Source organism: Sus scrofa, chromosome 18, assembly GCF_054392235.1.
Source record: "Sus scrofa isolate SSC_HxYL_T2T_F1_AM1 chromosome 18, Sscrofa_HxYL_maternal_Yorkshire_Landrace_v2.0, whole genome shotgun sequence".
NCBI lineage: Eukaryota > Metazoa > Chordata > Mammalia > Artiodactyla > Suidae > Sus > Sus scrofa.
In genome coordinates, this window is record NC_139400.1 from 14886291 (window position 1) to 14913437 (window position 27147).

General features: G+C 53.5%; 1 protein-coding gene across 4 annotated transcripts in view; it reads left to right on the plus strand.

Annotated features, from left to right (window-relative positions):
• Positions 1-14860: 14860 nt before the first annotated feature.
• Positions 14861-27147, plus strand: part of SMARCD3 (SWI/SNF related, matrix associated, actin dependent regulator of chromatin, subfamily d, member 3) — a 30621-nt gene continuing 18334 nt past the window's right edge. For all 4 annotated transcript variants that reach the window (XM_085005159.1, XM_085005167.1, XM_021079264.2 and 1 more), the window contains exons 1-2: positions 14861-14926; positions 16638-16778. In XM_085005159.1, the coding sequence (XP_084861285.1) occupies positions 16740-16778 (39 nt within the window). In that variant the 5' untranslated portion in view covers positions 14861-14926; positions 16638-16739. The remainder of the gene's footprint in view (positions 14927-16637; positions 16779-27147) is intronic.

Consider the following 27147-nt stretch of genomic DNA (forward strand, 5'->3'; position numbering starts at 1 on the left):
ATCGGACCTCCCAGGGGTTGTCAGGGATGGGCTACTGGAAGTGGGCGGGAGAGAGGGGTCAAGGTTGATCCCCGTTTCTGGCTGGGTGGACAGCAGTGCCATTCACTGACCAGGAGGCCCTGGAAGAGAACCAGGCCTGTTTTGTTTTTGTCTTTTTTTTTCCTTTTTGACGGCCACACTCACAGCATATGGAGGTTCCCAGGTTAGGGGTTGAATTGGAGCAACAGCTGCTGGCCTACACCACAGCCACAGCAATGCAGGATCTGAGCCACATCTGCAACCTACACCACAGCTCACAGCAATGCTGGATCCTTAACCCAGTGAGGGAGGCCAGGGATGGAACCTGCATCCTCATGGATACTAGTTAGGTTCTTAACCCACTCAGCCACAAGGGGAACTCCATTTTGAGTTCATTTTTGAATACAGTGTTAGCAAAGTTGATTCTTTATGTTAAACTTTCTTTTTTAAATAATTATGCAATTTCTGTCTCCTGATTAGACTCTGATAGATCTTTACAACCCGTTGTTGGTAATAATTAGTGTATATTTTAAGGATTATTTTTGCGTTTAAGGAACTCTCTATCGAGTTTCACATATGAGTTGTAAGGTGGCATTTCGAGTTATTTTGCTCAGTGACTAATCTTCAAAGCCCTTTGACTTCATGATATTTCTTTTTTTTTTTTTTTTTTTGGTCTTTTTGCTATTTCTTGGGCTGCTCCCGCGGCATATGGAGATACCCAGGCTAGGGGTCCAGTCGGAGCTGTAGCCACCGGCCTACACCAGAGCCACAGCAACGCGGGATCCGAGCCGCGTCTACAGCCTACACCACAGCTCACGGCAACGCCGGATCGTTAACCCACTGAGCAAGGGCAGGGACCGAACCCGCAACCTCATGGTTCCTAGTCGGATTCGTTTCCACTGCGCCACGACGGGAACTCCCATGATATTTCTTAATGAGGGTGTCACGGATGGCCTCCCAGAGGTGGCAGTTAATGAGTTTTGTTTTTCTTTGTCAGTGTCAGCATTTCATGTCAAATTAGCAAAGAGGTTACATTCTTTTCCAGTGTGTTCCTGTGATTCGTTAACTGGATTACCAAACGATCCAAAAACCTATTTATTCCTCCTATTCAAAAGTTGTATTTTGGAGTTCCCATCATGGCTCAGTGGTTAACGAATCCGACTAGGAACCATGAGGTTGTGGGTTCAATCCCTGCCCTTGCTCAGTGGGTTAAGGATCTGGCGTTGCCGTGAGCTGTGGTGTAGGTTGCAGATGCTGCTCGGATCCCACGTTGCTGTGGCTCTGGTGTAGGCCGGCGGCTACAGCTCTGATTAGACCCCTAGCCTGGGAACCTCCACATGCCGCGGGAGCGGCCCAAGAAACGGCAAAAAGACAAAAAAAAAGAAAACAAACAAACAAACAAAGTTGTATTTTTCCCCTGAATCAATTACCACTTTTTTCTTTTATGATTTTTATTTTATCCATTATAGCTGATTTACAGTGTTCAGTCAATTTCTACTGTACAGCAAAGTGACCCAGTCGTACATACATATATATGCATATATATTTATATAATTTATATATACAATATTAATTATATATATAATTTATATCTGTATATATAAATATCCATATATTTATTTTTTTTCCTCACATTATCCTCCGTCAGATTCTGTCACAAGTGACTGGATCGAGTTCCCTGTGCCATTCAGCCAATTACCACTTTTTATGTGATCTGAAAGGTTATTGTTACAATCTGCTTCTCAATGTTGGAATAATGTATGTGGAATGTATTTTTCATCTTCATTGCTTTTGTTTCAGATTTTGCTAACTTTAAGTTGAATTTAAAGATGCCAAGAAGGCATCCTATAACCACAATCCAGAGTCTGTAATCTTTCAGTTGTTTTATTAAAATGTTCCGAAACAGTTTTTGAAATTGCAGTTAAAAGACAGTATTCCAGGGAGTTCCCATTGTGGCAAAGTGGGTTAAGGATCCAGAGTTGCCGCAGCTGTGACGTAGGTTGTAATTGAGGCTGGGATTCCATCCCTGGTCTGGGAATTTCCATTTGCCAAAAAAAAAAAAAAAAAAAAAAGACAGTATTCCAAGTTTATCAAACATACCATTCCCATCAAAAAAAGGGAAAAGGGGGAGTTCCCATCGTGGTGCAGTGGTTAACGAATCCGACTAGGAACCATGAGGTTGCAGGTTCGATCCCTGCCCTTGCTCAGTGGGTTAAGGATCCAGCATTGCCGTGAGCTGTGATGTAGGTCGCAGACATGGCTCAGATCCTGTGTTGCTGTGGTTCTGGCGTAGGCCAGCAGCTACAGCTCTGATTAGACCCCTAGCCTGGGAACCTCCATGTGACGCGGGAGCCCTAGAAAAGGCAAAAAGACAAAAAAAAAAAAAAAAAAAAGGGAAAAGGAGTTCCCGTCGTGGCTCAATGATAACGAACCTGACTAGTATCCATGAGGATGCGGGTTCAATCCCTGGTCTTGCTCAGTAGGTTAAGGATCCGGTGTTGCCTGAGCTGTGGTGTAGGTCGCAGACACGGCTGGGATCCTGCATTGCTGTGGCTGTAGCTGTGGCTGTGGTGTAGGCTGGCAACTGCAGCTCCAATTAGACCCCTAGTCTGGGAACTTCCATATGCCAAGAGTGCAGCCCTAAAAAGCAAAAAAGAAAAGGGAGCGTGTAACCGTATATTGAGTTAATACCCTGCTGAACGGGCGTGCAGAGGGCAGAACCTACTGTCCTCTCTGGGCTGCAGGACTGAACCTCCCTCCCTGGGACTCGGTCATACCCCTTCCCCACATCTAAAGTTCTTCATCTGTTTTAATATAACTTTTTTTTGTCTGTGGCACTTGAAAGTCTCCGGGCCAGGGATCGAACCTGAGCCACAGCAGGGACAACACCAAATCCTTAACAGCTAGGCCACCACGGAACTCCTATTTTAATATATCTATATTCATATATCCAGAGAGACCCTTTTATCAGGCAAAAATCACCTCCCCCTCAAAAACAGAAAGTGCCAGCCCCTCACCCTTTCAGCCTCCCTGCAGCTGCGGGACAAACATACGTAAAAGCTTCCACCCACGTCCCTCCCAGACCTGGATGGGAAGCCAGCGGCTGGAGGAGGTGGGGGCTCTGCAGAGTCAGCCTGGTGGCCCAGCTCCATCAGTCCGTTTCCAGAGCCCTTCACCATCTAGCTGCCTGGAAAGCAGAGTGTGATGGAGACGACACTATGTGACTCCTGAGGTGGGATCCTACCACGCCAGGACCTCCCGGGCTCCCTGGGATGCTCCCTCCCAGAACCCGGCTGCCAGGCTGGGAGGAAGCCCGAGCCAGCCCGAGCAGAGCAGAGCCACCGCACAGAGAGGCTTGGGAGGGGGGCTGGCTGACAGCCGGGCTCCCCTGTCACAGTGGGAGGGAGGAAGCCTCTGTGTGATTCCTGCCCCTGCTGTCGGTGGCCCCGGGCTTCGGGGTGGAGGCCCCTGACGTGGTGGAGCAGAGACTTCTTGCCTTTCTGCCTTGTCTGGGTTCCCCACCCACAGAACCCAGGTGCATAAAAAAAGATAATTGAGGAGTTTCCTTGTGGTGCAGTGGGTGAAGGATCTGGCTTTGTCTCTGCAGAGGCTCGAGTCACTGCTGGGGGTGCATGTTCGATCCCTGGCCCAGCAATGACCATTTCCTGAGTTTTGAGGAGGTTGGTTTTGCAAGCAGCGGACAGAATGGAACATGCGGAGTTGTGGGCAGAGGAAAGCCAGGAGCCAGAGTAGCCAGAGCGAACGGCGACCCCCAGGCCCGACGCAGGACAGTCCTACTAGGGGAAGCCAGGCGTCCTTGGTCCACCTCTGAGCGCCTGGGGATGCAGCCCCGCAGGAAGGGTGGAGAGTGAGTCTGGGGGTGTGGTGGGGACACGAGGAAAACCAGCCTGCAGGACTGGGAGTTGGTGTAAAACCTCCCACAAGGGACCGAGAGGAGCGGGGGTGAGAGCTTCCCCATGGGGGGTGTCACCAGCGGGTGAGGACCTGCATGTCACGGACAATCCTTGGCTTTGGCTGAGCAGGGTGACAGCCACTTCCCGCAGCTCCATCGTCTCAGAGCCTCAGGACAAGCGATCCCAGTAGACCCCTCGAGCCAGCCCCAGCCGAGGAGGCTGCCCTGATGACAGCTTCGCCCACACACCTCCGAGGGAGGTGTGCAGAATGCTAAAGAATTTAAATGCTGCAATCAGGACTCTGCAAGTCATGCAGCTGGAATTATTGAGGGAAATTTACAAGTTAAATCACCTAAAAGGCTGCCAATGCAAATGACATTAAATCAGCAGGGATCTGGGGAGCTCAAGAACAACTCGTCCGCTCTGGAAAAATACAGTGGTCAGAGATGTTATCACCAGCCAGGAAGGACAGGGGACACCCCCAGGCCCCACGTTCCTGACCCAGGTCCTTGGACTCCAGCCTCGAAGGAGCTGACCCCAACCGCAGAGGGCAAGGAGCACAGGTCCTGGCTCACCATCAACCTTTCTGCAAAACTGAGCGCCTGGGCCATTTCTGAACTGAACTGTGTGTTATTTGGCTCCGTCCCCAGGAGCTGGCTGCTCGGGGCCCTCCAGCAGGGAGCATCCGAGGACCCCGACCTGGGGACCAGGTGGTGAACACGCGACACCTGCAGAGTGGACGAAACTGTCCAGAGGGCTACATCCTCAATGTGAGCTTAAAACGCAGGTCCTTCAGTTGCATTTTGCCAATAGCGACCCCTCTGCTCTGGCCCGCTGTCCCCTCCTCCCCCAGCAGAACAGCCCGCAGTGGCCCCTGGGCTGAGCCCCTGAGTGCAGGTGACCTTCAGGTCACCTCTTCCTGGTGGGCACCTGAGCAGTGGCAGGGAGGAAGGGCCCTGGGCAAGGAGGGGTCCCAGCTCTGCCTCTAGTCAACAGCAGGACCTTGGGCACATGGTGTGTGTCTGGCTACTGATTTGTGGCTCTAACTCCCTGCTGGTGCCGAATCTCCGAATCTCCGACTCCACGGTGAGGAGAGGGAGGGTGGTGGAGTCACTCCCAAGGTGACTTGCAAGAGCCACTGCCCTTCTTCGCAAGAGGAACCTTTACCTGCTAATCTGCTGTAGCTGCCCGGGGGCCTCTTTGGTGTGACTGGGCTCCCTGAGCACAGCAAGGCCATTGTTTTCTCTCGGAAATTCTCAGAAAAGGAGTGGGGCTCCCTACAGCCAGGCAGCACTGGCCTCTTGATGGGGCCCACCTCCTCCTCCCTGATACCCCAGCCAGCCCGGCCTCCTGACCCAGCATGGATCAGAACCGGCCCAAACACTAGGCAGCAGCAATGCCTTCAGAACTCCAAGGGAAAGTGATTTCCAAGGACCACTGACACACCCGGCTCAACTACCACGAGTTAGGGTGGGATAGGTAGGTGCAGATGGGCCTGGTCTCAGAAAGCTACTAACGGGGGTATGCAGGCAAAACGGAAAAATAAAGCAAGGCATAAGGAGGATGGGGATCCAGGAAATGGGCCACCACCCCAGTGAGAGGAGGAGGGCACCTCCAGGATGCCAGCTGGGCCCCAGATGCAGATACCAGCCCATGTATATCAGAATGGGGCAGAGGGAAAGAACTCTTCAAGACGGTGAAATCAGGAGTTCCCATTGTGGTTCAGCAGTAATGAACCTGACTAGTATCCATGAGGACTCGAGTTCGATCCCTGCAGCTCTGATTCGACCGCTGATCTGGGAACCTCTGTATGCTGGGGGTGCAGCCCTAAAAAAGCAAAAACAAACAAAGGATGAGAAACCTATGGCGCACTAAGCAAAATGCCATGCAAAACAGTGATTAGGAGTTCCTGTCGTGGCGCAGTGGTTAACGAATCCGACTAGGAACCATGAGGTTGCGGGTTCGATCCCTGCCCTTGCTCAGTGGGTTAAGGATCTGGCGTTGCCGTGAGCTGTGGTGTAGGTCGCAGATGCGGCTCGGATCCCGCGTTGCTGTGGCTGTGGCGTAGGCCGGCGGCTACAGCTCTGATTGGACCCCTAGCCTGGGAACCTCTATATTCCGCGGGAGCGGCCCAAGAAATGGCAAAAAGACAAAAAAAAACAAAAACAAACAAACAAAAAAACCAGTGATTAAATCCACAGTAAATAAAAGGCTGTGGTAGAAAGGAAAAAATAACCACGGCTCACCCAGAAGTGGTAGTTACCTAATACGTTCAAGGGGAAGTCTAACCCCAAAGAGATGTGACTGGGAGGTGACGAGACAGGAGTTTAAGGGGGCGAAGCTCATCCTCCGTCGTCAGGGGAAAACACCTCAAATGGAAAAGCTAAGCGCCGGGAGCTGCTCTTTTGCGATGTGGAGGTAAATCCTAAAAGAATCAGCTAAAAGCATTGAGACCTCAGGGAGAACAGAAAATGGGAACTGCTCTTTTTCTCACCTGCCTCCTATAACTATTTGACTTTAATCTGTGTAATTTTGGTAAAATTACAAAAAATGTGACCCTAAAATGTCGAGTGGATGTGCACGGAGCAGGAGCCCGCCTTATTCGCCACCCTCTGTAGATCCTCCAGTGTGTCCTAAACTGCTGCCTGGGGTACAGAGGTGGGCCCTGGGAGGGCACGGTTCGGTTGGGGTGCCAAAGGAGCTTCCAGGTGACAGAGCAGCACCGGGTGGGCCCGAGCCGGGCCTGGCGTGGAGGGCCAGCCTTAGTTTGGAGCACCCCGTTTGCCTGCAGATGCTCCTGGGGGCGCGGAAGCACGGCAGGATGTAGGTTCCACGGTGACCGCCAGGTGGCGCCAGAGCCCGCGCGTCCCCGCCGCGCCCTCCCCGGGCGCCCAGATCAAACCCAGCGCGGAGGATGCAGCCGGGTCAGGTGTGTGTATCTTTGGTCCTCAGGGAAAAATTGTTTTCAGTGGAAATTTTCAAATATATACAAAAGCAGACTGAATAGTATAACAAGAAAGGCTAATCCACTTTCTCCTATCCGTCTCCCCCATGCCTCGCCACTCTTTATTTTTGAAAGCAAATCCCCAATCTCCAATCATTTTATCTGTGAACTTCTGAGTTGGTATCTAAAAAATACACACTTTTTTTTTTTTAATCGGGGGCTTTCCCTGGCGGCTTATCAGATTAAGGATCCAGCATGGTCACCACTGTGGCTCAAGTCACTGCTCCTGCTTGGGTTCCATCCCTGGTCTGGATGCTGCAAGCAAAGCCCAAAAGTAAAAAATAAAAAATTTTTAAAATGTAGTCACAACGTCATTACCATGAACGCTGAATAACTTTGGGCCCTGGATCAGGAATATGAAGCATGGGGATGGGGGCTGGAACCTCCCAGGTCAGGTGAGAGTGGGGCGGTGGGCATGTTAGGGCTAGAGGGGACCCCTCGCAGTTCCCTGTGTGCAGAGGGGTCAGATGGACAGTGAGGGACAGGCTGGGGAGCCCTCGTCCTGCCCACACCCTCCTTACCTGGGACCACTCCCTCCTGCCCCTGAACAGACCCAGGTCAGCTGGACAGTGATGGAGCAGGATGGACACAAGTTCCTTCTGGGGCTGTTCTGCCTGGTCCCACAAACTCAATGCCATTTGTAGGGCATAAATCCAGGGCTCCTTTCTCTGCCCAGCTGGTCCTGTGTACCCAAGGAACTGAGCCCATCTATCCTCCCAGGACCCACCACAGGAAAGGACAGCTGGGGTGACAGTAAGCACACACGGGCAGGTGTCAGGGCTTGTATTCGTCCCCAGTCTCCACTGGCATGCTGCCTGGAGCACCAAAGTTGGGCTGGGGGGGGGGGGGTCACAGTCTGCCTGACAAGCTGCCTGACCTTTGCTGGGAACAACTCTTCCATGAGGCGGGGACAGGGGCACCAAGCTTTGAGGCATCCATCCTAAATGCTGAACTCCATGTATTTCTTAGTGACATTCTTGTCAAACTGGCCTCTCCCAGCCCCCACCTTCAGCTGGCTACCCTCCTTTGTCCTTTCTTTTCTTTTTATTTTTAGGGCTGCACCTGCAGCATATGGCGGTTCCCAGGCTAAGGGTCAAACTGGAGCTGGAGCTGCCGGCCTATACCACAGCCACAGCAACGCAGGATCTGAGCCGTGTCTGAGACTAACACCACAGCTCATGGCAACAGGGGGCTGAGAAGTTCTAATCCAAGGTGTAGGCAGGGCCGTGCCCCCATCCAGTGGGCTGTTGGGGAGAACCTGCCCTTTCTCTGCAGGCTTCTGGGAGGTGCTGGTCCACTCTGCCCTTGTCTCCTGTCTTCATGTCACCTCGTGTGTGTGTGTGTGTGTGTGTGTGTGTGTGTGCGCGTGCGGTATGTGCTGTGATCTCCTTCTGCCTCTCTCTTATAAGGACACCTGTAATGACATTTCAGGCTCACACGGATAATCCAGGATAATCACCTCCTCTCAAGATCCTTAATGTAATTATATCTGCTGAGACCTTTTCTCCAATGAAGGCAGCGTTTACAGGTTCTGGGCACTAGGATTGGACCTACTTTGGGAGCCAGTACCTACTGCAGTATCGACAGCAGTGAAGACAGGACCACGTCCATGAGCACAGAATTCCTCAAGTTGCCCTTTGCAGCCACACCCCCTTCCTTCCCACCCCCCACCTTTTTTTTTTTTTAGGGCTGCACCGGGGCATGTGGAAGTTCCCAGGCTAGGGGTTGAATCAGAGCTGTTGCCACCGGCCTACGCCGCAGTCACAGCTACACCAGATCTGAGCTGAGACTGCAACCTACATCACAGCTCACGGCAACACCAGATCCCCGACCCACTGAGAGAGGCCAGGGATTCGAACCCGTACCATTGTGGATACTGATTGGATTCGTTTCTGCTGCACCACAAGGGGAACTCCTCTCCCAACCCCCTCTTAACTTCTAGCCACCATTCATTTTTATAGTTCTGTCATTTCAAGAACGTTATATAGGAGTTCCCTTGTGGTACAACAGTTTAAAGATCCAGGGTTGTCACTGCAGCAGTTTGGGTCGCTGCTGTGGCACGGGTTCCATCCCTGGCCCAGAAAATTCCACATGCTGCGAGTTACACATGGAACCACATGGTATGTGACATTTTGAAACTGGCCTTCGTCACTCAACGTAGTGATTTCGAGTGTCACCTGTGTGGACATATGTATCCATAGCTTATTCTCGTAGTGGGTCCCGTGGAATGGATGTGCTGGTCTGTTTAACCCCCCATTCACCCATTGAAGTCTACTTGGGTGGCTTCCAGGTTGCAGTTATTATGAATGAAGCTGCTGTGAACATTCATAGGCAAATTTAGGGGTGAACATATGTTTTCATTTCTCTGGGATAAATGCCTAAGAGTGCAATTACTGTATTGTGTGCATGTTTAATTTTATTACTAAAAAAAAAGGTTTGGCCACACCCACAGCCTGCAGAAATTCTGGGGTTAGAGATTGAACCTGTGCCACAGCAGTGACCCAAGCCATAGCAGTGACAACACCAGATCCTTAACCCATTGAGCCGCCAGGGAACTCCTGGGTTCTCTGTTCTGTTCTATTGAACTACATATCTATTCCTCTGCCAATTCTTCCACTTTCTTCTTCTTTTTAAAACATATATAGGTATTGTAGGTCCTTTGCCTTTCCATAGGTATACGTATATATGCTTTTATGGCTGCACCTAAGCCATATGGAAGTTCCCGGACCAGGGATTGAATCTGAGCCACAGCTGTGACCTTTTGCTGCCACAGAGACAACTCGGGACCTTAACTTGCTGCACCACAGTGGGAACTCCCTCCATATGGTTTTAAAATAATCTCTTTATCTACCAAAACCTCTGCTGAGATTTTGATAGGAATTGAGTTAACATATATCAATTTTGAAAGAATAGATGTCTTTCTTCTGCTAAATCTTCCAAACCAGCAACATGCTCTCTCCCCAGTTATTTAGATTTTCTTTGATTTCTTTCATCATCACTGGGTAGTTTTTAACATACCAAACCTGCACATGTTTTGTTATATTTATGCCAAATAGTTCCATTTTTGAGTAATTGTCAATGGTTTTGTATTTTTTAATGATTTTTATTGTTTCCATTATAGTTGGTTTACAGTGTTCTGTCCATTTCTGCTGTACAGCAAGGGGATCCAGTCTCACACACACACACACACACACACACACACACACACACACATTCTTTTTCTCACATTATCCTCCATCCTGCTCCATCATGAGTGACTAGATAGAGTTCCCTGTGCTGTACAGCAGGATCTCATGGCTTATCCACTCCAAAGGCCATAGTTTGCATCTATTAACCCGAAACTCCCAGTCCCTCCCACTCCCTCCCCCTCTCCCTTGGCGATCACAAGTCTTCTCCAAGTCCATGAGTTGCTTTTTTGTGGCAAGGTTCTTTTGCGCTGTAGATTAGATTCCAGATATAAGTGATATCCTATGGTATGAGTCCTTCTCTTTCCGACTTACTTCCCTTAGTCTGAGAGTCTCTAGTTCTACCCATGTTTGGTATTATATTTTTAATTTCTGTGTCCACATGGTCCTTATGAGTTCCTAGAAATGTTATGATTTTCGTTATGCTTTTATAACCTGTGGCCTTGTAGAACTCACTCAGTAGTTCTAGGAGGTTTGTTTGTAGGGTTTTTAAAAAGTATTTATTGGGATTCTCGGTGTAGGTAATTATGTCGTCTTCACATTTGCATTTCTTCATTTTGATCTCTGTCTTCTTTCCTTTTTTGCTTTGTTGCGCTGACTAGAGTGTCCAGCAATGTGATGAATGAGTCAGGAAGGTAGACACGTGGCCTTGCGATGGATCTTGGGGAAAAGCATTCAGTCTTTCACTAGTCAGTGTGATGCGAGCTCCAGGGGTTCTCTTATCTCTTGGAGGAAGTTCCCTCTCTTCAATTTTTCTAAGCATTTTTATCACGCATGAGGGTTGGATTTTGTCAGGTGCTTTCTCGGCATTGATTGATGGGATCATGTGATTTTTCTTCCTGATAAGATTTATTTTTTTAATACCAAAGCAACCTTTCATGCCTGGCATGACCACCCCACATATTTTTCTTACCTGCTGTCTCTCCCGTTTGAAGACAAGTTCAAAGTGGGGAGAAACTTTTTAGTTCATTTCATTCATTGCTGTATCCTAGACCCCAAAACAATGGCAGACTACGGAGTGTCCTCACAAAACTAAACATAGGGTCTCCACATAATCCATCCATCCCCCTACTGCACATCTATCCAGAGAACACCACACGACAAGGTGCATCCACCACAGTGTCCATCGCAGCACTACCTACCACCGCCAAGATGTGGAAACAACCAAAAAGTTCCACCACAGATGAGTGGATAAAGACGATGGGGTACGTATATGCAATGGAAGACGCCTCCGTCTTAAAAAAGAATGAAGTAATGCCATTCGCTGTGCCGTGGAGGGACCCAGAGAGTCTCAGGCTAAGGGATCAGCAGATGCAAACCGTTTTATGTAGGATGTTCCTACTGTGTAGCCCAGGGAACTCTAGTCAATATCCTGGGAGAAACCGTAATGGCAAAGAACACGAAAAAGAATGCGTATGTATAACTCACTCCCTTTGCTGCTCAGGAGAAACGAACACGACATTGTCAATCAACCACACTTCAATACGATTTTTATTTTTATTTTTTTATTTTTTTGTCCCTTCTAGGGCCGCACCCGCGGCATATGGAGGTTCCCAGGCTAGGGGTCCAACTGGAGCTGCAGCCACCAGCCTACACCACAGCCACAGCAACTCGGGATCCGAGCCGCATCTGCTACCTACACCACAGCTCAGGGCAACGCCGGATCCTTAACCCACTGAGCAAGGCCAGGGATCGAACCCACAATCTCATGGTTCCTAGTTGGATTCGTTAACTACTGAGCCATGATGGGAACTCCAATATGATTTTTTAAAGGGGCGAAAGAAAAGAGAAACACTAAATCAGAAAAACATCTCATTAAATCTCAGAGCAGTTTCTAGAATCTTTTTACCTTCCTTGTCCTGACCTGTCAGTATGTTTGGGGGACAGTGAAGCAGGAGGGGGCTGATGACTCCTGGAAACCCCCAGGGGAGGCCAGAGCACTGAGGTGCAGCAGCCCAGAAGCCAGGGACCAAACCCCACCTCCTGGGCCAGGCCAAGCTGCCTCTTCCCTGAAGGTAACCCCCCCACCGCCTTCCCCAGAGTTGCCTGGGGTGGGAGTGGTGGCGGGAAGAAGCCTGACAACGTGGATTTGAATCCCAGGTCTTCCACTTGCGAGTCACGTGGCCTCGGCCGTGTCACTTGACTTCCCAGAGCTTCGTGCTTTATCTTCTGTAAATGCAAATATTAATGTCTGTCCTGTTGGGAAGAACAAACACCTGATATAGTGCTGGACATATGGTGAGGGTGAGGAAACACTCCTGCTGGCTTTCTACTAACATTAAATTTTTTTTTCATTTTTGGCCGCCCCATGGCATATGGAGCTCCTGGGCCAGGAATCAGATCTGAGCCCTTGTTGCCACCTAAGCCACAGCTGTGGCAATACCAGAGCTTTAACCCCCTGTGCTGGGCCAGGGATCGAACCCCCATCTCAGCGCTCCCAAGACTTCGCCGACCCCATAGCACCACAGCGGGACCTAAATTTTTTTTAATTGGGGTAAAATACAAATAAAAATATACCATCTTAAATTTTTTTTTTTTTTTTTTGGTCTTTTTAGGGCTGCACCGTCGGCATATAGAAGTTCCCAGGCTAGGGGTCGAAGCCGAGCTGCAGCTGCCAGCCTACGCTATAGCCACAGCAATGTGGGATCCCAGCTGAGCCTGCCACCTACCCCACAGCTCACAGCAATGCTGGATCCTTAACCCACTGAGCGAGGCCAGGGATCGAACTCGTGTCCTCATGGATACTAGTCGGGTTTGTTACCTCCGAGCCACAAGGGGAACTCCATCTCAACCATTTTTAGGTGGACGGTTCTGTGGCATTAAGTACATTTACGTTGTGGTGCAAACATCACACCATCCATCCACAGAGTTCTTTTCATCCAGCAAAACACATTGTGTCCTCGTGAAACACTAACTCCTCATTCCTTCCCAAACCCCAGTCCCTGGCAACTTCCGTCTACATTCTGTCTCCTCCAGCGTCAGGCCTCGCCCCTGGGGCTGAACTTGTCCTGTCTACCTGAGCCATCTACTCATATGGATCCCCCGTCTGGCCCATGGACAGCTCACATCCCCCCCCCCCACCACCCCAGAGCCTAGTTCAGTGCCAGGAAGAGAGCGCTAGGGGCTCGAAGAAGAAATGCAAAACACGGGAGGGAGATGAATGTGATAGGACCCCGTAGGCACAGGTGCTTGTGGAAGCCCCAGTAGGGGATCACAGATTAAGAGGGAAACGTGGGGGCTGCCGGGAGACCACTGTCAGTTCTAGAAAGCCGTCAGCACCGGGCAGGCTTGCTCGACAGGTGGAGGTGCGAGAATTGCCTCAGGTCGTTGGGTGGGGGATGGGGTGAGGGCTGCGTTCAGATTCAGACCAAGGGCAGGAGTCTGAGGACCGCCCTTCTGCGGATTTGAATACACACCTTTCCGGATACCCAGGAGGAGCTGCTACTCCCAGAAAGGAAGAGGCGGGCTTTTCCGACCCCCACTCCCCCTGGATGATAAAGCTGTAGCCCACCTGATTCGTGGGGCAGAGCTTCCTTGCCTGCCTGCTGGCATCCCTCACAAGCGTCCTATCCTAATAAATCTATTTCTTGGCTATCACTGTGTCTCTCGCTGAATTCCTTCTGCACGGAAGCATAAAGAACCTGAACCTCAGTGAGTCCAGACCTCAGGTGAGTGCTCGTTTAAAACATGGGTTCAAGCCCCAATCTGTGTTCTGGCTAGGTTCAGGCCATTAATACTGTCAGTTTCAAATGGGTCAACAAAATGTGGTGTGTAAGAGTTCCCCGCGTGGCTCAGTGGTAATGAACCCCACTAGTATCCATGAGGATGCAGGTTCAATCCCTGGCCTCGCTCTGTGGGCTAAGGATCCAGCATTGCTGTGAGCTGTGGTGTAGGTGGCAGACTCAGCTCAGATTACAAATTGCTGTGGCTGTGGTGTAGGCCTGCAGCTGCAGCTCCAATTCCACCCCTAGCCTAGGAACCTCCATATGCCACAGGTGCTGCCCAGAAAGACTTAAAAAAAAATGGCATATATTCATCTGTGCATTGCATATATGCAGACAACAGGAATCTTCTCCTCAAAAGGATGGAATTTCTGACACGTTACAGCATGGATGAAGCTCAAGGCCGTTATGCTCAGTGAAATCAGCCAGTCGCCAAAGGGCAAATACAGAATGATTTCATTTGTATGAAGTACTCAAGAATAGTCAGATTCACAGAGACAGCCTGCGGAGTGACCAGAGCGGCTCCTCTGGCTGCAAGTCCAGGAAGGGATTCTCCGGGGCCAGCGTCCCCGCGGAATCGGTAGTACAGCCCGGAGGGACACAGATTAGACCAGGAGCGTGCACATGCATGACGGGGCGGGGCGGGGGCATCCGTCGGAGCCTGTCCTTGAACCTGGAGTGGAACCGAGGCCCTCTCCCCACTGAGAGTGTGTGTGTCTGTCTGTCTGTGGTCCCATGCGCCTAATGTCTGCGGTCACATCGGACCCTCTGAAGGTCTATGTGAATCCGCGGGCGCAGAGGCGCATCTACAGACGAAGGCACATCTGTGCACTGACTAAATGAACATCACAATGGGCCCGGCCAGTGCGCGCCGCGGTGCTCCAAGCGTGGCGATCGCACATTCGGATGGATGGGGCGACGCTGACTGCTCTGATCCCTAACTCATTATTAAGCTCCTCGCTCTTTGCAGACGCTCCCTGCGCCTCCCCCGCTCCCGGCAGCAGCGGCGCAGGCGCCGGGCCGAGCCGAGCGCCGAGCAGGGAGCGAGCGACCGCGCTCCGGGCCGGGGTCCCGGGGGAGCAGGTGAGCGACCCGCGCCGCGCGGCCCCCAGGCCCTTGGAGGAGACGCCGCCCGGCCGCGCTGCGCCGGCGCCCCGGCCTTCCCTGCTTGGCAGTACCCGTCTTGCCTCTACTGGCATCACCCCTCCTTCCTTTGCCTGGCATCCCTCCTCCCCCCCGCCTGGTACCTCCTCGCCTCCCGCCTGCCTGGCATCCCTCACCGCCCCCCCCCCCCGTCTGGCGTTTCCTTCCCCCCTCCCCTTGCCTGGCATTTCCCTGTTCTCCCTCTGCCTGGCACCTCCCTTCTTACCCCTTCCTGGCACCTTCCTCTTACCTGGCACCCCCTTCTCCCTGCCTGGCTCCCCCCCCTCTCCTTTCCTGATCTCTCCCCCCACTCCTGACTCCCCTCGCCCCACCGCCCCGCCTGGCACCTCCCCCCACTCCCTTTCTTGCACCTCTTCCCTGACTGGCAAACTCCCATCCAGCCTCCTCTCTGATTCTTCCCCCTCCACGCCTCACCCGGCTTCTTTCCCTCCTCCCCTTACCTGGTCCCTCCCCTCTCCCCCTCCCCTGCATTCCCCCGTTTTCCCTTTGCCTGGCACTCTCCTGCCTGGTACCTTCCTCTCCTCCCTCGTGTCTGGCACCTTCCCTCCTCCCCAACTGCCTTGTACCTACTTGTCCCCAGTGGCCTGTCCCCTCCTCCCTGCCCAGCACTTTCCTGCCCTGCTCCTGACTGGAGCTTTCCTCCCCACCCCCTCCCTACCTGGCATCTCCCCCCCTCCCCCATGCTTGGCACCCCCACCCCACCCCTGCCTGGCCCAACCCCCTCCCCTGCCCTCCTCCTCCCCCTCCCCCCGCCTGTCTCTCCCCTCTCCCCCCTGCCTGGCCCTCTCCCTCCCCCCTGCCTGGCCCCTCCTTCCCTCCCTTGTGCCCCTTCCTCTTGGCCTCCTCTTGCCCAACACCTCTCCCCCATTCAGATTGTCCCTCTTCCTGCCAGGTACCTCCTCCCCTGCCCCAGGCTGGTAACATCCTCCCCTCTTGGCATCTCCCTCCTCTCACTGCCTCCCTGCCTCCTCACCCTTCTCAGAGTCACCCTCTGGCCAACACCCCCAGCACATGCCCCTGAACTGCTCCCAAGCCCCCACACTGCTCCCAAGCTACCACACTGCCCCCTCCTCGTCCCCCAACCTGCTGTCTGCCCACAAGTTGGGTTCTGACCCTAGCCCACCGCCTTCCTCCCTGGCAGGGGGTGACCACGAAGGCTGGGCACACAGGGAGGGCCCACTGTCGGCTGGGCAGACTACAGAGCGGGTTGGCTCTACTGCCACCCACCCCTAGCTGTCCCTTGGGACATCCTTGAGCTCCAGAAGTCATCCAGGTCCCATCCTGGCTGCCGGTCATGCCCTCCCCACCCCAGTGCCCGGCTCTCTCCTCCACTCTTGACAGGACCCCCCAAAGGTGCTGCCTCTGCCAGGGCCTGGGCTCTGCCAGCTCCTTGACTCGCATCCTTCCAGGCCTGACCTGTAGGCCTTGGTCTCTGACTGCTTCCTGCAGTCACGCTGCCCTTCCTTGTGCCACCCAGCCAGGCTGGCCCAGCCCGCCCCCTGCTCCCTTCCTACGCGCCTCCTGCCTTCCTCAGACCTTGTCATGGAGCTGGTCCACACAGCAGGCCCTTGTGAGTCTGGCTCTGGGGCTCGGGGTCTGGCCAGTCCCTCCCACTGCCCTCTCCTTTCAGATCCCCCCCAGAATGGCCCTTGGTGCTGCAGGCACGGTAGGCTCTGGGCCCGGGCACCGAGGGGGCACTGGATGACTCCCCCGCTGCAGGACCCTGCCACCTATGACTCCAGGCCTTCAGCACCCACCCGCCGTGGTACAGGTAGGCGCTGCTGCCCTCCCCCCACCCCACCCCCGCCAGCCCTGGAGCAGGAGCCTCGGGGTTCCACTGAGAGTCACTGGCTCTCAGCCTCTGGTCCTACCCCTGGGCCCCCTCTTGGCCCTTCTGCCCCGAGCTGGACCTGTGGCAGGGCCTCTTCTCATCCCCTACCCCAATTGGAACCTCTGCCCAGGCCCTGCTGGCAGCCACCTCCACACTGGCCCCCCCTCTTGCTCAGGGTCCCCTTACTTTCCACTGTCCCTGGGTCCTGCCTCTTGAAGCCAGTCGGAGCCAGGGACAAGTGAGCCTCCTCTGGCTTGTTCCATGTCCTCCCCACGGACACCCAGACACACGCCTTCTCGCCCCTCACCTGTGCGCGAGCGCACACACACACACACACACACACACACACACACACCCCAGCACACAGCTGGGAGGAAACCGCTGATCCTGGCACAACTTGGGCTCTGGAAACCTACCCCCAAACCTGCTATGGCGAACATCCGAAAGCTTTCTGGGACCCGGACAGGGGTTCGTTCCAGGCAGGAGGGGTGGCGTCCTGTGGCAGGGCCTCTGGTGGAGCTGGCCTTGCCCTGCCACCAGGCAGGCCTCCGGCTCAGAGGTGCTGGCTCTCAGGCCCGTAGTGAGCGCGCCAACTCCCGGCAGGCAGCGTGAGAGGAGACAGCCTGGCTAGTCCCCCGTCGGGGCCCCTGGTGCAGAAGGAAGCGCTGAGGCACCGTGTGGAACGGCCACCTGGCCCAGAGCCCCATTCATCTGCGTGAGGGTGGAGCTGGGTCCGAGACATGCCATCTGGGCTGAGCTCGGCCTGTCCAGCCCCCCGCCCCCGTCACTCTGGTCGCCTCACTGGGGGGAGTCATCTGGCAACAGATCGGGAGCTGTCACCTGGAGGTATGAGGGACTCAGGCCCTGCTGGCAGGGCTGGCAGTCCAGCAGAAAGTGCCCTGGCGTGATTCAGGCCTCAGGGAAACACCAGGAAGGCCCTTCCTAGGGGCAGTTCGAAGTGGGCTTTCGGAGAACCAGGAGGAGGGGCAGGCTGGTGCCCTGGGGCCTGAGAGTGTGTGCCAGCTTCTCTCCCCTCCGCAGAAGGAGAAGGGAACTGGCTCCCTGCCAGGGCTGCTCTGAAGGCGAGGGCAGCCCCGCCCCCTCTCTGCCTGGCACTCCTCCGGGCAGGTGGTGCCCAGGGCGCTTCGGTACAGGGCGCTGGCTGCCGGGGGGCACTGCCAGGCCAGAGGTGGCACAGCACTGGACGGCAGAGAGCCCCATCACTGGTGCTGGTCGCCACAGAGACACTTGAGTTGTGCCGTCGTCGGTCAGGGCCCCCAGACAGAGGTGCTGCCCACCACCCCACAACCTGACCACCGCCCTGTGTGGATTAAGCTCACGTGTTCCTTGGCTTGGTTTTGAAATGCAGACTCTTAGAGACAAGGTGGCAGCAGGGCACTAAATCCCTTCTTCCTGGGCAGCTCTAAACCTCGGGGGGCACTGAAGGTGGAGGCCAGGTCAAATGGGGAGGCTGATGGGGAGGCAGCAGGGGTGCCTGGAGGGTCCACCAGAACCGGGCCCACGTGATGAGTTCTCATAAATCATGGCTGATTTGAGGGGCACTGATAAGCCGTGAGGGTCTCCCCAGGGGCAGAAGGTGGGTGCCCTGGGCTGTGCCAGGCCTTGCCTGAAGGAGCTGGCCTATAGGAAGGGCCGGGCAGTGGGGGAGGGGAGGCTTGGGAAGATGGGAGCTTGGGAGTGACCCCCGGTCCCCCGAGGGGCCCCAGTCATGAGGTGACTCGAGGGTTCCTTCCAGGATTCCTGGGGAGCCGGGAGTCCTGACCTCACCTGTGTGATGAAGGCAGCGAGGTGCTGGGGGAAGTTTCTGGCGTTTTATGTTGGAGTCACATTAACATAAAATCGGCCTTCTCTCAGCATGTGCGGCAGGCAGGAGCCGGCTTTGACACTCGGGGGCTGGGGCACATGCTGTCATTTGGATGCTGACAGGCCCGCGCTGGTGTCTAGACGGCACGGGCCAGGCGTGGCACAGCTGGAGGCTGTCTTTGGCCCTCGTGCCCGCGGTCTGATTGCAAGTGAGAGCTTGTCGTTAGTGAGCGTTAAGTGGCAGAAGTAATGAGCTGGAGGTGTCACGGGGCGGAGGGGAGGTGTCACGGGGGAAGCCGTGTGGGACGAGCCAGCAGCCCTCCGTCGTGGCTGGATTCCCAGCTCTCTTGAATTGCTGGCCTGCTTGTGGCGGGCGCTCCACTGAGGGAGACTTTGGCTGTGCCCGTGGTCCCCTGTGCCAGTGCGGGATGTGCAGGCCCTCGGAAACTCACCAGGGACCCTGCGGGAGAGCAGCTGCGCACTTCAGCCTGGCCCCCTGTTTCATCAACTTCCTAGGCCGTGAAACCCGTTTCTCTGTGACCTGAACTTACTCCCAGGAAACTTGAGAAAGTACCTCAGGAGCGCGCAGCCCTTTGACTGGAAATTACAAACTTGGGTCATCTCCCATGTTAGCCTTCTTTCCAGACTAAAGAACATTCTGGGGCTTGGAGTAAGGATAGCGCGCCGGGAGGGGAGGAGAGAGAAGATGCGGGAGAAGTCTCATTCCAGAATAGCCGGAGGTAGTTTGCAGACACACAGGGAGAGGCATTTGGGACGGAGAGCTAGGAAGTCTCTGTAACCAAGGCTGAGGTTAGTGGACGACGCGCAGACCATGAGTCCCAGGCCCCTGCCCGCGATCAGGGAGCAGGAGCCAGTTACACTGCCTAGAAGATGAAAATCAGACCATTTGCCCCCAAAGACTGGGACTTCTGGTCCTGAGACCCCAAGAAGTCCCTCCTGTGTGATGACAAGTTAAGTGATGGCCTCCGCAGCTCCACAGCAGCTTCCTGGGGCTAAGCCAAGGGGTGATGGAATATCATGCTGACCGGGCTCAGTTCAAAGATAAAAATTTAAAACAACTCAAAGACTGCGTTGCCTGTTAGTACTTACAACAAAGTTTCCAGTGACTATCAGGCAGCAGGAAAGTTTTCTTTAAAATCAGCAATCGGAGTTCCCGTCATGACTCAGTAGTTAACGAATCCAACTAGGAACTATGAGGTTGCAGGTTCAGTCCCTGACCTTGCTTAGTGGGTTACGGATCCAGCGTTGCCGTGAGCTGTGGCGTAGGCTGGCGGCTACAGCTCCGATTCGACCCCTAGCCTGGGAACCTCTATATGCTGCGGGAAGCGGCCCTAGAAAAGACAAAAAGACAAAAATAAATTAATAAAAATAAATTAAATAGATAAATTAAATAAATAAATAAATAAAATCAGGAATCAGAGTTCCCTTCGTGGCTCAGTGATTAGCGAAACCGACTAGCATCCATGAGGATGCAGGTTCGATTCCTGGCCTCGCTCAGTGGGTTAAGGATCCAGCGTTGCCCTGAGCTGTGATGTAGGTTGAAGACGCGGCTCACATCCCGAGTTGCTATGGCTGTGGTGTAGGCTTGCGGCTGCAGCTCCAATTGGATGCCTAGCCTGGGAACCTCCACATGCTGTGGGTGTGGCCCTAAAAAAGAGACAAGAAGACTGAAAAATAAATAAATAAGTTAAATAAAATTAAATCAGAAATCAGAGTTCCCATCGTGGCTTAGCGGTTAACGAACCCGACTAGGATCCATTAGGATGTGGGTTCGATCTCTGGCTTTGCTCAGTGGGTTAAGGATCTGGTGTTGCCGTGAGCTATGGTGTAGGTCACAGACATGGCTCGGATCCTGCATTGCTGTGGCTGTGGTGTAGGCTGGCGGCTACATCTCGAATCAACCCCTAGTCTGGGAACCTCCACATGCCACGGATACGGCCTTAAAGATGAAAAGACTAAATAAATAAAATCAGGAATCAAGTACAGAGTCATATTCTCAGGGCGAGAGTGTTATTATCCTCATAAGAAAATAAAGGCCTTGGAGTTCCCGTCGTGGCGCAGTGGTTGACGAATCTGACTAGGAACCATGAGGTTGCGGGTTCGGTCCCTGCCCTTGCTCAGTGGGTTAACGATCCGGCGTTGCCATGAGCTGTGGTGTAGGTTGCAGATGCGGCTCAGATCCCGCGTTGCTGTGGCTCTGGTGTAGGCCGGAGGCTACAGCTCTGATTTGACCCCTAGCCTGGGAACCTCCATATGCTGCGGGAGCGCCCAAGAAATAGCAAAAAAAAAAAAAAAGAAAAGAAAGGCTTTGATCAGCATGGGTGCCCAACAGGTGAACTTGGGTACAGGGAGGGGCCAGTCACACACCTTACCCCCAGGACCTGAACCCACTGAGAGACAGACACAGATGGCAGGGATTTATTAACTTCATGGCAGGGAAAGCCAGACTGAAGAAAGAAGCATGAACCTCAGGCCCAGATGTAGAAGGCAGATCCCCCCTGACCTGGTGGCAGACCCCGCCCTGACCTGGTGCAGGAGGACTGGCTGCCTCTCTCAGCAGACACCCCTGAAGGGGAAGGCAGATCACAGGGAACAGCCCCGACTTCCTTCTGCCTCCCCCAGGAGAGGGACTTGTCCGGACGGTATCAGACCCTCACCACCCCATTAGACCCCAAGGGGAAGTGGGGTGGGGTGAGGCTGCGGAGGATTTTCCAGAAACTTCACTCCTGAAGAATAGAGTAGATGCTTCCTTGCAAACACATGAAGACAAGAGAGCAGAGTCCCCTTCATGGTGGGGTCGGGACCATCCACCTTGCTGGCCCCTGAAGCTTAAGTTCAGACCTGGAAGTGACCTTTGACTCCACCCCTTCCTTCTCTCTCTCTGAGGACCATCGTTTTATTTGATGTTATTTCCTGGTCACATCTCAATCACATCGTCCCCACACTTGTCCATGTTGCTATTGTCTCCTGCCTGGATGACAACTGGGGCCCTGCACTGGGTCTGGGCCCCTCCCCCCAACCCCAACCCCCCAGAGTAGCCACATGGGCTTCTTGTAACACAGCCTGATCCCCTGTGTCCTCCGTTTCCTTGAGGGCTTCACGTACGCTGTTCCTTTGCCTGCAACACCCTTCCAGCTCCTTTCACCTGCCTGCATATGCTCATCATTCAAGTCTTGACTTAAATACCACTTCTTTCAGGGACTCTTCCTCCCACCTCGGGGTGTAAAGTTCTCCCTTCTTAGGTCTTGTATGTGAATATTTCATCGTCGTGCTCCTTAAAGGCCCAGACTGCACTTGTCTTGTTCAGCACAGTTCCGCAAAATATTTTGTGAGTGAATGAGCAGATGGATGAGGCTGCAGGGGAGAGCAGGTCACTCTGCTCCTCAGAGGAGCCTGAGATCCCTTCGCACTGTGGACCCTGCTCTCTGTACCCCCATGATCCAAGGGGAGCCCTTCTTGCCTGCCCACCTTGACCTGCTGACCCCTGGGCTGCGCTTTACAGGTGCCCTTGGCCCACGGCCGCAGGACCTGGTCGCCGTGATGGAGGAAGTTCATCCCCGCTTCAGCTGTCCTTGTGGGGACGGAGGCGCTTCCTTCCTGTGACCTTGGTCTTGCCCTTAGAGCTAGAGAGTGAACCTCTTTCTGCTCCCGTGACATGTGACCGCCTCCGGACATGCGGAGGCTGGTCTCCCACATGCCCCGTGTCTGCTCTCGGGGACCTCCAGCTCTGGCCTCTTGCGATGCCCCTTCCCTGGGGGCCTGTGCAGCCAGCTCAGACGCACTGGGAGAGCTGGAGGTGGCGGAGCCCCCCGGCCTCCTCAGAGGGTGCGTGCGGCCTGAGCTGCTGGCTGACCAGGGCAGAGGTGCTTGGCTCCCTGGGGGTCTCCTGTGTAAGACGGGACGGCGTCTGTGTTCGGTGGGGCGCTGATCACGGCCACTCTGCACAAGGCGTCATGCAGCGGGTCACTGCGTGGGTCAAAATGGGATGCTCGGCGCCGTCCCTGCTCCAGGTGACACCTCTAGAACCTCAGCACTGGCCGGGTGACCCGTGGCTCCGGTGGCTCCAGCCCAGCCCGCTGTCCTCACTGGCACTATTGTCTCCTGAAGGCTGGAGTCAGCGAGAAGCCCCAGGGCTTACCGCCTGCAGGGGCAAAGGTCAGCTGTGGCCCCGGTTCTGAGAACTCAGATCCAGCGTTACCTTGGGAAACTTCTCCATCTTTCCAGCAGTGGCTCTCCGCTCTCTGTCCAGCATGATGCAATCTGCAGGCCTGAGAGCCCTGCCTTCTTGGCCTTTAATGAAGTTTTTAGTTGGAAAAAAAAAAAAAAAAAAAGCAGTAAACCAGTGCAGCCCAGGGAAAGAGCCCTGTCACCAGTCTGGTCTGAGCAGCTGGATCAGCAGCAGGGGCCCAGGTGGGTGGGCTTGGAGGGGGCTGCAGGAGGGAGGGGGTGGGGGAGAGGGTCCTGCCAGCAGGGGAGGGGGCCTGAGCTCCAGCTCCGTCTACACCCCCGCCTCCGTCCCTCCCCACCAGCAGAAGCATCATCCGGCTGTTGCTTTTTCTTGCCTCAGTTTCCCCTCTGAGCCCCGATTTTACCACCTTGTCCCCCATTTTACCAGGCCTGTTCCTTCAGGAGAAAACCTTTCTTAGACACTCTTTCAAAAATACACCCCATCTGTCAAGACTGCAGCCCTCCAGGAAGGGAAAGAGGGGAGTGTTGCGGTCAGAGTAATAGTAGCCAGTGTGGACAGAGGGCTTACTGCGAGTTTGAAGAATTTTACAGGTTTAACGGATGTGGCCTCACCACCACACCGTGAGGTAAATGTTAGCATTGTCACTACTTTTTTTTTTTTTTTTTTAATTATTGCCACCACTTTTAGGAAGAGAAGCTGGAGTTCTCTTGTGGCACAGCGGGTTGAGGATCTGGTATTGTTGCTGCAGTGGAACGGGTTGCTGCTGTGGTGCAGGTTCCATTCTTGGCCTAGGAACTTCGTCATGCTGCGGGCATGGCCAAAAAAAAAAAAAAAAAAAAAAAAACAAAAACAAGAGTTCCCACTGTGGCACAGTGGAAACGAATCCGGCTAGAAACTGTGAGGTTGTGGGTTTGATCCCTGGCCTTGCTCAGTGGGTTAAGGATCCGGCGTTGCCATGAGCTGGGGTGTAGATTGCAGATGCGGCTTGGATCTGGTGGTGGTGTTGCTGTGGCATAGGCCGGTGGCTACAGCTCTGATTAGACCCCTAGCCTGGGGACCTCCATATGCCGCTGGTGCGGCCCTGAAAAGCAAAAAACCAAAAAAAAAAAAAAAATGCTTGAGAAGATTCTCCCAAGTAGAGGTTGGGGCCCCACATTGAAAAGCATTGCTCATCAATCCTCAGAGGTGTGGAGTTCCCTGGTGGTCTAGTGGTTAGGATTTGGTGCTTTCACTACTGTCGTCTGGGTTCAACCCCTGGTCTGGGAACTGAGTTGCACACCTCCACCAAAAAAAAAAAAAAAAAAAAAAAAAAAAACATCCTCAGAGAAGTGCTGCTAATGGAAAGGGCCGAGGCTCTTGGAGGTTCCCTCTCGCCACGTGTCTGAGTTTCAAACCCAGAGCAGTGGCCGCTGAGGGAATCCAGGGCGCTTCTTTATGTTTTATTTATTTAAATGCTTTTTTCTTTTTCCCACCACACCTGTGGCATATGGAAGTTCCTGGGGTAGGGGTTGAATCGGAGCTGCAGCTAGGGTCTACACCACAGCAGCAGCCACGTCAGATCTGAGCCACACCAGATCTGAGCCACACCTGTGACCTGCACCACAGCTTGCGGCAATGCTGATCCTTAACCCACTGAGTGAGGCCAGGGATCGAACCCACATCCTCACGGACACTATCCTGGGTTCCTAACCTGCGGAGCAACAATGGGAACTGCAATTCAGGGTGCTTTTAACAACCAACAGGGGAGCAGTCAGATGGGGAGCAGAAAAGAATATTGACCTTGAGATCAGAACATGGGTGTTTGACCCTTTCAACACCAGTCAGGTGACTGGCTCTGAGTCAGTCATTAACCTTGGGTTCCTCATCTTTAAAATGGGTCCATTAGTACCATCCACCCCTTTAACTTCCTGGGATGTTGAAAAAACCAAGTTATATTATGAATATTGAACAGTTTGTTAGGCTCTTAAGCTCCGTAAAGACATAGGTGTTAATTTGGAGGCTTCTGACAAAGTCTCTCCCAGTATCTTCAGTCTGACACATGCACTTGGCCTGAATGCAGTGGTGTGCTGAGCATTTAACAGCTGACTCTTGACGGGGTGGGAAGGGGGAGCTGAAATCTGATTCGCATCATTTGCTCATTTCCATGGTATAAATACTCCCACCGTAGCTGATTTTAAACTACCAACATGACACTCCAGCATATCCCTGGATATTAGTAGCATCGAATGTATCTGCTGCCAATTGAAGACCAATCCCAAAGGGTATGGATCATTTGGCAGGAGGGCTTTGTCCTGGTGCCTCTTTCCATGAAGGCTTGGATGAGGACAGAAGGTTATGGTCACTGGATTTATGAAAGATGCCCAGCTAGACAGGATGGTAAATATACTAGATAAGAAAATTGAGATCCAAAAGCTCTCAAGCTGGAATAACGGGCTAGTTCTCACAAGGTGAATATTCTTGAGTCCGAAAAGGCAACTCGACACGTGTGGGCTGGGGATGTGTTTTGGCATCATCAAAAGGAGAAGGAGAATCAAGTTTTTAATGGACAGAGAGTTCAGGACAAGTCCAAAGAGGGATGTGTGCATGGATAACAATGGTAACTGGAGTTCCCACTGTGGCTCTGCAGGTTAAGAACCTGACTAGTATCCATGAGGATTCAGGTTCGATCTCTGGCTTCGCTCAGTGGGTTAAAGAACCAGCATTACCGCAAGGTGTGGCATAGGTCACAGATGTGGCTTGGATCCGCGTTCCTGTGGCGGTGGGGTAGGTTGGCAGCTTCAGCTCCAATTTGACCCCTAGCCTGGGAACGTCCATATGCTGCAGGTGCGGCCCTAAAAAAAATAATTTAGTAACAGCAGTAACTTCATTAGTCCGCTATGACTTAAAGAGAATTTTCACCTGTGTCCTCTCGTTTCTCTTTTGCTGTTCACAGTAACGCAGGGAGGGGGCGAGATGATGCGATGCCCATTTTTATAGATGAAGAGACTGAGGCTCAGAGACCTTGGCCCTCTTGCCCTCCTGTCAGTAGGTGGAATAAAGACTCAAACTCAGGTCTTCTGGCCCAGGTCGTGCCCTGTGTTGGGCTCATCAGCACATTGTTCTGAGGGCCCCGCATTGAGTGGCTTTGGGAAAACCAGGGGATGTGAGGGCAGAGGCCGAGTGACACAGAGGAGGGGGAAGAGCAGTGTCATTTGCTGGAGCTGCCATAACCCAACGGCCAGACTGGGGGCTTTAACGGTGGAGACGGGTTTTCTTACATCCTGGAGGCTGCAAGTCTGAGCTCAAGAGGAGGGCAGCTCTGGCGCCCTCCAAGGGCTGGGAGGCAAGGATCCCTCCAGGCCTCTCTCCTTGGAGTGTAGACGGCCGTCTTCCACCCTGGTCCCCTCACACTGTCTCCCCCCTCTGTGTGTGTCTGGCTGTGGGTCCTGACGCCCCAGTTTTATGACACCTGTCATACTGGATTAGGGCCACACTAGAGAGCTACCTCATCTGAACCTGATTAGCTCCAAATAAGATCATGTTCTGGGAGTTCCTGCTGTGGCTCAGTGGGCTAGAACCTAACGTATCATCCATGAGGATGCGGGATCAATCCCTGGCCCCGCTCAGTGGATTAAGGATCTGGTGTTCCTGTGGGCTGTGGTATAGGCCAGCAGCTGTAGCTCCCATTCAACACCCCCCACCTCCCGCCCTGAACTTCCATGTGCCACTGGTGGGGCCGGGAAAAGAAAAAAAAATCTGGAGTTCCCACCCTGGCGCAGAGGAAACGACTCCAACTAGGAACCATGCGGTTGCATGTTCAATTCCTGGCCTCGCTCTGTGGGTTAAGGATCCATCGTTGCCGTGAGCTGTGGTGTAGGTCGCAGATGCGGCTCGGATCCTGCATTGCTGTGGCTGTGGCGTAGACCATCGGCTACAGCTCTGATTCGACCCCTAGCCTGGGAACTTCTGTATGCCGCAGGTGTGGCCCTAAAAAGACAGAAAAAAAAAATCGTATTCTGAAGTGTTGGAGGTTCGGACTCCAACAAATTAATGGGGGTGGGGGGGGACACGCCATTAAACAGGTAACAGAGGGACTTTGATAGCTGCCTTCAGAATTCGGAGGAGGGAAAGCAGGAGCTCTAGTGGCCACACCCCCAGGAAGAAGCGGGGCGGGGACTGGCCTTGCTCAGTGGGTTAAGGATCCTGCGTTGTTGCGGCTGTGATGTAGGCCGGCAGCTGCAGCTCAGATTGGACCCCTAGCCTGCGAACCTCCATGTCACGGGTGCGGCCCTAAAA